This window comes from Semicossyphus pulcher, unplaced genomic scaffold (genome assembly GCF_022749685.1).
Source record: "Semicossyphus pulcher isolate SPU_LCO1_2020_fin unplaced genomic scaffold, fSemPul1.0.p SCAF_13, whole genome shotgun sequence".
Lineage (NCBI taxonomy): Eukaryota > Metazoa > Chordata > Actinopteri > Labriformes > Labridae > Semicossyphus > Semicossyphus pulcher.
In genome coordinates, this window is record NW_027211637.1 from 16,448,931 (window position 1) to 16,461,484 (window position 12,554).

At 41.7% G+C, this 12,554-nt stretch overlaps 1 protein-coding gene across 3 annotated transcripts; it reads left to right on the forward strand.

The window, feature by feature from the left end:
• The first annotated feature begins 226 nt into the window (after positions 1–226).
• Positions 227–10,091, forward strand: acvrl1 (activin A receptor like type 1). Of its 3 annotated transcripts, none has more exons than XM_069659775.1 (10): positions 227–936; positions 5,072–5,143; positions 6,375–6,611; positions 6,727–6,932; positions 7,021–7,120; positions 7,205–7,351; positions 7,438–7,713; positions 7,859–8,056; positions 8,825–8,955; positions 9,070–10,091. In XM_069659775.1, exons 1-10 carry the CDS (start codon positions 912–914, stop codon positions 9,214–9,216), a joined length of 1,539 nt encoding a protein of 512 aa, XP_069515876.1. In that variant the 5' UTR covers positions 227–911; the 3' UTR covers positions 9,217–10,091. The 3 variants fall into 3 exon arrangements, with proteins under 3 accessions (XP_069515876.1, XP_069515877.1, XP_069515878.1); XM_069659776.1 differs by having other exon boundaries at positions 227–775; XM_069659777.1 differs by lacking the exon at positions 227–936 and adding an exon at positions 3,533–3,542.
• Positions 10,092–12,554: the final 2,463 nt, after the last annotated feature.

The window sequence follows — 12,554 nt, forward strand, 5'->3', positions numbered from 1 at the left end:
GTTAAAGTTAATCATTGTTCCTTACGTGAAGGACAAAGCTATATGTCCTCTGAGTGTATAGAAAACAAGATTATGGTTTAATGGCCCCAACTGATAAGAATGTGAGGTGAAAAGTGGGCTAGGCTTTGTTTTTGCCCAGAAAAATGTTATTGTGTCAAAGTGGGGTCTTTGAAGCACATTCCTGTCAGTGCAGTGCAGACAGCAGTCCACAGGGGAAAGAGGAAAATGAGAGGTTTGGCGAGCAACAGGAAAACCGCTATGAGAACACATTCCAGGCAGAGCAGGCTCCCTTTGCACGGGACAATAAGGGGTGGGACAAGACAGTATACTATTTAAAAATATGTAATCTCGCCGTAAGATCGGCACCATAGACAACAACAAAACGTGTTCTTACTTAATGGGAGAGGACCTGCAGGGAGCCTTAACGTGTGAAGCGGAAGGAGTGTTGTCTGGTTCCAAAGCGACGACGATGGTTCGTGTTGTCGGTTTATCAGTGCAGATTTGGACCGAGATGAGATAGGAGTCAGCCCGCTGTTTGTCGTCCTCCTGCCTGAAAACCGCTGTCAGTACTTACTTTTTATAGATATTTTAACTTTCCACATTTTGAGACCTCACTTTTTGTCAAACGAAAGAGCAGTTTTGAGTTTTTGAAGCAAAGGGGAAAAACTGCGAAGGAACTTTTTCCAGAAACGGCGGTTGGTCGTGAACGAAGCAGGAAAGGATGTGAGCTCTCTGTGTGGATGAAACATCTGCAGCTGAGCTGTTTAGACGAAAAGTAAGGCGATTTACTCCATTCCTGAAATGAAGCCAGTTGTTTTTTAACTGTACTTTCTACTTTTGAAACACTTCCGCCACGGTGGGACACTTGAAACTAACTTTGATATGGGAGACGTGCGGCGTTTGCGTCTGTCATGTTAAAAGGCGAGCAGAAATCAGGTAACTGTATAAAACATTGCTTTCTCTCAGTGTAAATGTTTTATGCTCATATCGTGTTTCATAACTAGTCAAACTTGCTTACACTGAAACGCTAAGTCACTTTGACGGCGCCCAACATCACTCCACGTGTTTCCAGATGTGAACCAACAGGTGTCAAGAAATGGCCTACCTGAGCCAAAGAAAAATGAGCATCATTGAACACATCGTCTCAAACATATATTATCCATAACGCCTAGATATGTGTAGCTTTTGTGATATTGACGTTCTTTTTAACATCTCATATGCCGTGATTCTTTATTTCTCAGGGCAGCCACGTCACATTTTTTGATCCCTGTATTGCACAATAAAATATGCCTGCCTTTACCAGTTTGGAAAAGTAATTTAAAGTAAATATAGCCTGCTTAAGTAATGTCCAAAGTCGAGGTTTTCGATTTAATCTTGCTAACTTCATCAAAATCTTCGATGAAAGTACTGAAGTTTAGTTACTTTCCTTCCACAACATTTATCTAAGAAGAATACCTTGACTGATAAATTGACCTAGTTGATACATTTGCTGATATTAGCTTATTTCAGAGGGATATAATATCTGGTTGACTTTATATGTGAAACTTAAATACAGAGATGCTAAATACACTATGCTTGGGGTAATAAAGATTCAGTACAGCACTGATAAGTTTTAAATTAACATAAAACTGTCCCACATTTAATACATTGTCCATACTTTAACAGAACATGTTCATATTTCTGAAGACTGCCATCAACACAACTGTTGCATCTAATCCCTCAAGTATTGATATTGGCATCAGCCTCAAAAATCCACTATCAGTCAGGCTATGATTAGCTAACAACTTACTTTTACAGATGAGGTTTAACCTAGCGTTTGCTTAAAGCAGCTATGAGAAGCACTGTGCACAAAAGCGGTACATTGAGTGTTGTACATGTGGCTAGCTTGTACATATGTTTTGGAAGTGAGTTAATGAAAGAACCACCTTTTGTACAAACTTTTTTATGTTTTTAAACCCTGCTTTTTTTCCAGAATGCATAGCCATGGGGTAATGCGTTCATTTGTGTCAATGTAAGATGTATAATTGTAATATATCTGACGCAGGGAAACAATGTTTTTAGTACCCATTGCACATCTATTTATCCTAAACTGAAACAGATCTGATCGCTTGGTAACAGTAATTATGAGAAGTAGCCAGCCTTTTAGCTGATGGTGTGGTTTTCTTTTGAAGGCCATAAAAAGGCACAAGTATTAAATTAAGACTGTTTCATAAACAGTTAAAAATCTAGTGGGTTTAAAGAGTTATGACCAGTAATTTAAGTAAAACATGGAGGCTGTTTTATAACCTGTTTAAAACTCCCCATAGTAGTTTACGGAAAAGGATCTGGTATGAAAAGTTCAACCTCTTGAAATGTGCAAAGTTGGTGGAGATGCTGGCCTGAGTATTATCAGTGTAAATCCTAACTGTATTTCTCCTCCCTGCATATTTTACCCATCCTACAAAGCCTTTCTTTGCCCTTTTTATGTATAGGTTATGATTTAAGTCACTTTTTCCAGGTGGGTGCTGTTGTGGTCCATGACATCAGATTTGTGTTACCTACTCTCATACCAAAGCCTTCCCATTTTTGATGCTTTCAGTTCTTCTTCTACTTCTTTAAAAGCCACGTGTTGGCACAGTATTTCTGAGGCATATCCATCCTTTTCTTCCCCCGACATGCAGTCATCGTAGGTGTGCATGTGAGAGCATGCAGGCTGCAACTGAGCCATAAAGCCTGCCAAGCCTGGCTTTGTCTGTGAGATGAAGATACAATCAGTCTGTCGCTGTATAGCAGACAGTCACAATCACTGGATTACTGATTTATTTTACCAGTTTAAACACACAAAAAGAACACAATGTTTTAATGTGTGGGTAAGTCGTTGAAGAAAAACTCAGTGTACTGTTGTTTTTGCTATTTAAACCACATGATAGAACCTTTTACTGTAACTCTGCTTAAAGTAACTTTCCAGAGACTTCCAGAGTTATAGTTTTTTTTAAGTGAAGAGGCCCAGAGAAGAGGGGCGGTTGGAGGCTGCCGTGCTATGCCATGTCCCCCACCATCCACCACTCTAACCGCACAGTCATCCAGATGGAATGAGAGATGTGCCTCCCTCAGTCAAAGCTCTGTAGATGAGAGGAAGAGATGACAATGGATCTTTTCCCCCTTGGGTCAGGCGGTTAAAGCGTTGGACAGAATGGAGACAAAGGAGAAGGCTCAGAGAGGAAGTGTGCTGGACTCTCAAGTCAGGCCGCCTATGATGGAGGACGTGATTACGGCTCCTTCCTTTGTCGCGACCCCGTGGATGATAAAACTGATCGCTTGAGAAATAAGATACGTTCATGCTCCTCCACTGAGATTAAGCCGGTTCTGTGGGCGGGGTTGTGTTTAGACTGTTCCCTCACTAGACCCACAGATTAACCGCCGCTGACATGTAGGCTGCATTATACAGGAAGTGCTCGTTTCTGTTTGGTAAAATATGGCTTGTGGTTTCAGACAGATTCTGCAGTGGTTCTCATCTGTTGAGCAGGAGCCCCACAGCTAAGCTTGATGGGAGGAAAGTAAAGGTAGTTTGTCAGACATTTTTATCTCTCATGTTAAACCTACAGAGATTTTACATTTGATTTGACAGTTTGATTAACGCAGGAAACTCTCTTTAGTGCATATTCTGGGTGAAACACCCTCACTCTTGTGATTTCTCTTCAGTGACTTTTGACCGACAAAGGTAGTGTGAAGGCTTCCTGTAGTTGGTACTTAAATATATCTTGCTAGATGCATCAGAACTAAAGGAGGATATCCGTACTTTTCTGCTAACATGTGCAAGTTCCACTGCCAGATGCGTACAGTACGAGGGTTACTGTCAGAGGTCACTGTGAGGTATGATAACTTTTTCTATGAGGATACTTTAATAAGCCCATATTTAAAGGCATACGTCCATTTTTATCTGCTTATTGTTGGGGCTGAACCTGAGTCGTGAGTTTTAGGAGTTTAATCTGATTCTGGATTAGCAGTTTGGAGTTAAATGAGCCAAACTGTCCTTATTCTTTCAGCGAAAATCAACCAAAATCTTATTTTGTATGAGATTTTTCTATTTTATGAGTAATGCAAAGATGACTTTCTGTTTCCCAAGAGTGATAAGTGTTTTTCCTTTCCTCTGTTACAAGTGTTTTCCGCAACACTCAATATTTTGATGTTTCACTCATCTCTGCTAGTTTAAAGCCTCTTGTCTCTGATTTTCATGAAAGTCTTCCTTCAGGGTAGGAAAAGTGTGTCACAGGTAATCAGTGTAACCTGTAATTTCCTCCGGAATATGCTATGCTTCAAAAGACTTTATTCCTAGTTACCCTGCGTCATTCATCATGCAGTGAAACAGGGCAGGTGGCAGTGCAATGAACCTTGTATCCGTTTTGACTTTAGGAAGCCGCTGTGGCAAAGCTCTGTGTATCTGCTCTCAGAGGTTACAGGACGGAGACCTCAAGTGTTGCACACAATCAGATGATAATTCCACTTCATATATTTCCTTGGTTACTTAAAAAAACAGCTAGATTACAAAACAATTAAAATTATATCACAATAAACATAAAAAAAGGAATTTAGCCAAAGCTAGTTTAAAGCCAAAAAAGGCCCTCCTGCTTGCGTGACCCTCTGCAGTGCAGCCCTAAACAATGAGCAGACCTGAGTCTCGCCGGCCAGCCGGGTGGGGCCACTCACTGGCAGGAAGCGCAGCCATCAATATTTACTCTGCGAGCGGGGTGGTGGAGGAGTCGACAGGCCTGGAGCCTGGGTAGCAAAGTGCCACACACACTTTAAAGTGCTGCTACAGACTCCTTCCCCTAAGCCCCCTTTTCCCACCCAATGCAATTACAACGCAGGCAGACAGGCTGGGCCCTGGGAATGTTGTTTTTGACCTCACAGCTTCCTCTGCCAGAGTCCAGACATTAACCACTTTTCTTCATTGACTACAATATAAAGTTACATTCTGTCAGCGAAGTGAAATCTCTGACTTTCACAGTTCCTAATGAAGAGACTAAACTTTTCATATTATCATCACTTCCTTATATAAACTGTTATTAATTATCACGTTCTTGTTTTTCAGGGATGGGAGGCTCTGCTCTGCTCACAGTGGTGCTAGCTGGGGTGCTTCTGTGGATCTCTGCAGCCCATGCAGGTGAGTCAGATCTATAACATGTTCAGTGTTATGGAGAGAAGCACTCACTTACAGGTTTTAGCTGTAAGTCTGTTTCTTCACCTCACATCTAGACTGTATTGTTAAGTCCCACAGCTCTTACCAACCCCCCTGTGTAAAACAATAGGAATCTGTTTCCAGCAAACAAGCTCAGTCAGGCAGAGTACACTGCCGACCTGGCAGGAAAATGCAGAATCAAAGTATATGAGTGGCTGGTAGACTACTTTAACCAAACCACAGCTTAAAGGCTCAGGACCTCACATTTGGCTGGTGATAAGAGACAGGAGTTCAGTGGGAGTCACAGATTTTTCTGCCTTCTAGTGGTGAAAAATTCTATCACCCAGCAGTGGTTGGTCTGCGAGAGAGGGTAGGCGGAGCTATGCGGCTGCTTACAGATACAACTTAAAAAATAAGTGAAAAATCCAAAGAAAAAGAAACAAATTTGATGCTCAGATGAAGGAAAACAGTCTAAAAAGAAAAGCGACCGTCAGCGAGGAAAATCAGGAGTTACAACCGGAGCTAACTGTGGACGTCACACATGCAACACTGGATATCTGGGAAGTGTGCTCCCGCAATTACCGTTTATCGCCATAGGTGCCGCTAAAGAGAACGAAACTGAGATCTTCGAGATTACAACTTTAATCTTTAACAGCAGGCATGGCCATTACTTCCTAAACACACATTAGGCATCAGATAACCTCTATTACAAGTTAGAGAAACAAAGAAACTCTTCAGTACCAGAAATCTGAGTTCTGTTTAAGGTATGAAAAGTACCTTAATCCCCAAGTAACATTATCTTTTATAAGTCCTTCAGACTTTTAATTGTCTATTGTTTCATTTCCTGTTACTCAGGTACACTGTGTACTACCTGTGTATGACAGTGTATGAAGAAAAACACCTGTCATTGTTAACTGCATAATGTCCGCCATTTATTTGATGTCCTGTTTTGTCAGGAAATTACATAAATATATCTCACCTTATAACCACTGGGCTTTCCTCCTAAAGAATTCGATGGTTTCCTTACGAGACCTTTTCTACTCCTCTTTGAATTATGACTTTAAGCATTTATATTTTTTATATAGGGTTTCTCAATTTATTATCAACTTGTAACTGCTGATTTATGCTCACATCCAATCATAAAGGTAGTTTTATACCTGTGTACCTTGTTTATCTTATTGTCATCACTGTCTGTGTTCACTCCCCTGTGCTTCAGAATCCGAAGAGGACAGGAAGCTGCTGTGCACATGTGAGAATGAAAAGAACACATGCATAAATGGAACTTGCAGAGGGTACGTCTGCTTCTACTCCTGGTTGGACGGCTACGAGGAGAGGGGCTGTTTCTCCGCATCGCACTTCAGGGAGCAGTGCTCCGGCCGCTTGGAGCAGTTGTCTGTCCAGTGCTGCAAAAAGAATCTGTGCAACACCTTCACCACACCACCTCCAGACCTTAGTCAGTACCCACAGACATTGCTTAAGCTTTCCTCTAGATAGTAATTGGTTCCCCCTTGTGGTCACTTAGCAAATTAGTTGCACAAAGTCAAAAATGTGTGTGTTTGTGTATCCAGTTGGAGACACGACAACAACGCCTCCAGATGTCAGCCGTCCGGAGCTGTGGATCACTGTGTCTTTGCTGCTGTTGATCACGACTGCCAGTGTGTGCGGCCTGGTGCTGTTCCTGCGCTTCCGACATGCACACTGCAGACTGAGAAATGCAGAAGACCATGATGTCACGATGCTCAAGGTTCCTAGTGGAGATGACCCTACATACGGCGTAAGAGACGTTTGATCAGACAAGACACACTGATGTTCAAATATGTTCCATTTTTTTGAGTTTTGAGTGTCTTTGTGTCGTTCTCCAGGATATCTTTGATGAGTTTTGTACATCAGGGAGTGGGACAGGACTGCCATATCTGGTCCAAAGGACTATGGCCAGACAAATATCACTTGTCGAATGTGTTGGTGAGTCTCCTTCTTCTATACTGCAGCTCTTCCTGGCTTTGTTTTGCTTATTTACAGTTGAATAATGTGTCACTCTGTTTCCAGGTAAAGGCAGGTATGGGGAGGTGTGGAGGGGGACTTGGATGGGGGAGAGTGTGGCGGTCAAGATCTTCTCCTCCAGGGACGAGCAGTCCTGGTTCAGAGAGACAGAGATATACAACACTGTGCAGCTGCGACACGACAACATACTCGGTAAAGAGCCAAAGATATTATTTGTGTGATCCTTTTTCTGTGCCGATTAAAGATTAAAAATGTGTTATCTCCTTTTCTGTGTTTAGGTTTCATAGCCTCTGACATGACATCCAAGAATTCCAGCACCCAGCTGTGGCTCGTCACCCACTTCCATGAGCTTGGCTCGCTGTACGACTTCCTGCAGTACAGCAACCTGGAGCCTGAGAGCTGCCTGAGGATGTGCCTGTCTGTCGCCTGTGGTCTGGTCCACCTCCACACGGAGATTGTCAGCTCCCAGGAAAAGCCGGCTATCGCACACCGAGACCTGAAGAGTCGAAACATCCTGGTGAAGCGCAACGGACAGTGCTGCATCGCTGACCTAGGTGAGGGTTAGATAGGGACAGATAAGAGAAGTCACAATAAATGCTGACAGGAAACAGCTATATCATGCTATGTTGGTGAGTTAAATTTGGTAGATTTCCCAAGATTAAATGTTGCGTCTGTGCTCTTTTCCTGCTCTCTCCTCAGGTTTGGCTGTGATACACTCTCAGTCCCACGACTACCTCGATGTGGGCAACAACCCTCGTGTGGGGACTAAGCGCTACATGGCCCCTGAGGTGCTGGACGAGACCATTCGTATGGACGTCTTTGAGTCCTACAAGCAAACTGATATCTGGGCCCTTGGCTTGGTCTTCTGGGAAATTTCACGGCGTACCATTGTCAATGGTAAGAAGAAAACAGCATTATTTTGCCTTTATTTGCAGAGATGTTTATTCAAACATTACGTCCAATCCAGCCAGCCACATCATGTTGAAATTGTGTGTCATGTCTGCCCGGCTCTGGAAATGTGTACACAAGAGGCAGTTAGTCCTCATCTCTCAGCACTCCAGTGTTTTCCTAGTCTGTGTCTGTCTCTACTATCCTCTCTCATGATTAGCGCTGCAGTAATTATAAACAGTCTTATCTGGTGTCAGCACTCACTTGTACATAGTCCAGATGCCCGTGCACACAATTTGTAAAATGCATGCACACATCCATGCACCAGTATCCACATGCACACACACAAACGAGTAGACGTCCATAGTTGTGTGGCTGTCGTCTCGCACATACACACACCCAGCAGGCCATGCAGCAGATCTCCATCCCAGTGTAGTCGCCAGGGATTTGATATCTCTCCCTGCTCTCTTGTTTAGTCAAACATACTTTACAAAACTCCCACTGCAGACTATCTCTGTTTCCAAGTGTGCTATTTCAGGCCTTGTATGAAGATAAATGTATGTCTGTCTGAAATGTATGAGGAGATACATCACAGGGTTATCTACTCATGAGATTGATGATGAGCTTTCTGACAGTTCTTAAAGTTACAGGCAACCTTTTTCTCACCTCACCTTCCCACCACTGAATCCTACAGCCAAGATTGCTGTTGGGATAGTTTTTCTTCTGCTTACCGTAAGATAAAACATTTGTTGTTTTTTTTTATTTGGATTGTTTCAGGGATTGTGGAAGAATACCGTCCTCCCTTCTTTGACCAGGTGCCCTTAGATCCTAGCTTTGAGGAGATGAAGAAGGTGGTGTGTGTGGACCAGCAGAGGCCATGTCTGCACAACAGGCTCCATTCCCACCCTGTAGGTCATCTAATAATACACACACACAAACACAAACATACACATAAGTACAATTACATTTTCAAAGGCAATTAAAATTCGAGTGGTTTTTAACATTTGTCTCTGTGTGTCCAGATCCTGACTGCCATTGTGAAGATCATGAAGGAGTGTTGGTACCAGAGCCCCCCAGCCCGCCTCACAGCCCTGCGCGTGAGGAAGACGCTCTCTAAACTGGATAATGAAAGTGACTTCAGCATCGAGAAACTCAAGCGGGACGTCTAGAGCAGAGCGGCAGGACGAAACAGGGACACAAGATTGCAAAAAAAAAGGCCAGAAGGGATTTTTTTTTTTTTACCACATTCCAACAGCACGGGATGCATATCATTAGCATATTTTGAGCTAATGACTCACACAGTCACTGCATTTGATTAAAACCATATGACTTTAAGCAGTAGCGTCTAGACTGGCTCACGCCTGAGGCTATGTTTCATGCAAAGCCTAATTTTCATCTGCCATATATCTGGCCCCTAAAGAGAAAGCATAAAGACATAAATGTAGATTTTAGACATTTGTATTGCAGAAGAATTAATACTGACGAACTCATAGGTGGTTCTGCACACACAGGGTTTTATTCTTTATTGTCTCATATTCCTGACAGAGTGGTTAATCTAACAGAGGAGCAGCATGTCATTTTATCCCTCTTTGATATCCAGTAAAATTGCACTTATGGGGTTTTTACCACAATGACCAAAGGTATAAAAATCAGAGAGCCTTCCTTTTCTTTTACTTTGAATACAGGAATATGTAAGTAATATCATGCTCGTACCAAAGCATATTATCTGTTGTGTAAACATATTTAAATCATATGGAATTAACAGCTTTAATCTGCACACAGACACACTGAGCTATTTAGTTGTACATATTTTAACAGTGTTGAAGTGTTTGCCTTGTATCACCTATGGGTATATTGTAAATATATTTCAAAAGGGCTACTATTTTCTATTATTCAACAAGACACATTTTATATCCTTTTTTTACAACACAACTTCTTCAAATATTTTTTTTACATTTCTGTAGGCTTAAAATGTACCATCACCGTTACTATGGTCTGTAAAGGAACCACAAACAGACGTGTAATATTGTATATGTTGAATAAACGACTGTATTTTTCAACTATTTGCGCTGTGCCACTCGTGATTGCACTTCTCTCATTGGCCACCAGAGGGCGTCATATCATAGCGAAACAGGGATCCACGGTGCTTGCAGCAGAGCAGCTTACCCGGGGAGATTTACAGTGTAATCGGTTTTGCAATCGTGTTTTCATTTGCATTGCATCACTCTTGAATTATTAAACAAAGAGCTTAAACCTATATTTCATCATAACACCAGAGTATAATCGCCAGCTACCAGTATCAGGGATAGGTAGAATGATTACGCAGATCATAACATGTACACTGCCTTAATAGCACATGTGCCTCTTGCATGAAGTACAACATTTATACAGATAAAATAAGACATTTAATCTGACTCACATCTTGGGATAAATTACCTGGAAAATATAAATCGATTAATGTAAGACAAGCCTGATTGAATGGGGACAAACATGTATTATGATATTATACATGAATTATTCTTCATAGTTCATGCCGTATCCTCTATTCATTGAAAATGTCAATATAACCTTCTATTTTCTTTGTTTAACTTTACTGAGTGAAAAAATTTTAGGCCTATACAATCTGACGAGTTTCATTCCAAACGTATTTAAAAGGGAACGAAATTATTCTAAAAACCCTAAAAAATGATAAACATTTAAGTTGGCCTTCTTCATTAAACACAAATTCTAAAACTATCTTCGTTTCAGCTTTTACTCTTGCAACCATAGACAGATTACTGCATTGGCAAAGTGGGCACATGCCCAGGGCCCTGAGCCAATGGGGGCCCGAGGCCTTAAGAATTAATATCTTTTTTTTTATGTGTAAAGTGTTTTTGTTTTGAAAATAAATGTTATTTTGACAATGTTATTTGAATAATTTTTTATCTTTTTTAATTTAGCGAGTAAATTCCATAGACGTAATGACGTAGGTTGCGAGGTACGTTAACTTTCTATTAATCGGTCAAAATAATATTTTAGAAATGTTTGCTCAGCGGGTTAGCAAAACTAAAACTAAAGAAAGAAAGATGTCGCTTTGTTACATCAAATATCCTCGACAAAATGCAAGTGGAGGGTGATTGTGACACTTTTAGCTGAGGGCTGGTGCTACATCGCTGCCTCCCGGGGATCTGGATGCTAATGCAGCATGGTTGTGGGTTGCCCCACGCTATTGTGTGGCCAAATGTTTGTGCTACATGAGGGTACATGCAATGCGCATGTACTAGGCCTATTTGCGTTTGTATAGGGCCCTTTGCGAGTTTGTGCCCAGGGCCCGTGGTCATGATAATCCGTCTATGCTTGCGACCACAGTATAATGAGGTGTCTTATTAATCACATTTTTGTGAAGAGTTTGTCGAAAAAAAATATATCTTTGATTTATTAACTATTTGGTGTAAAAAATGTGGTCAAAGCGAAGCAAAAAAGCAACTCGTTTCAGCTGCAAAATGTCAGATTGTTGAAAAGAAGATAAAATGTCCAAAAAGAATCAAAGTTGTATCAAACTTTTTTCCCAGTTGTTGGTGAAAATGATTGTATCCGCTCTGTCCTCGTTGTGTATTATCTGCATACCAGTGTTTTCTTTTTGTATCTGTCCTGCTTTCTTTTCCTTTATCTGTTGCTGTGTGTGTGTGCGAGTGTGTGTGTGTTTTCTGTCTGTCTCCTTGTTGTACAACCTCCAGAGCGATAATACTCCCTCAAAGCCCCCAGTCTGTCTGGTCAGTCAGATGAAGAGCTGGTTATTTTTAACACTGCAGGGGGGGTTGTTCAAGTATCAGAGAGGCCAAACTCCCCGTCTGTGAGTGCAGAAGCCCCTCTCACTTCTCCCTCTGTTTCCCTCCTCTGTGTATTCTTACTCACAGTGGGATCACTCTGAGCGGCTCTACAGAGACAGAGGGATTTGTTCAGCAGACATGGTGCACTGAAGAAATGTGGAGATAAATTGGACAGGGCCGATAATGGACAGATATAAAGCCACAGAGGAGACTATGCAGACGCAATTAGGCTTGAGGATAGATCAGTGAGAGTGCTGGAAAGAGGACAGGTGATAAAAGCAGGCACAGATCAAGTCCCAAATGTACCTGACTCACCTCCTCCTGAACTACTTTCTCAGCAGTGGCAGTTGGGAGTGTTGGAGATGGTATAGACAGGCCAGGTCCCCAAGATGAGAGAAAACTGTGAATGGATCCGGACAAAAACACCTCTTGCCATTTTTAGATCCAGGATTATTTTACACTCTCACTCCAAAAAGTGCAAGCTTCTGTAAGTTCCTGCAAAACCTGATACAGCAGCTGATATGTGATCTGAGATAAACTGGAACAATAAGGAATAAAATGTCGCAGAGTGTTTTTTTTATGCAGACTCAAACCAAATCAGTCTCACAGATTTTGATCAGGCAACAGCTGATGGAGGTATAGATTAGAGCCATTACAGTGTCTTATAGTTCTGATATCAATCATGATCAGTCACTGAT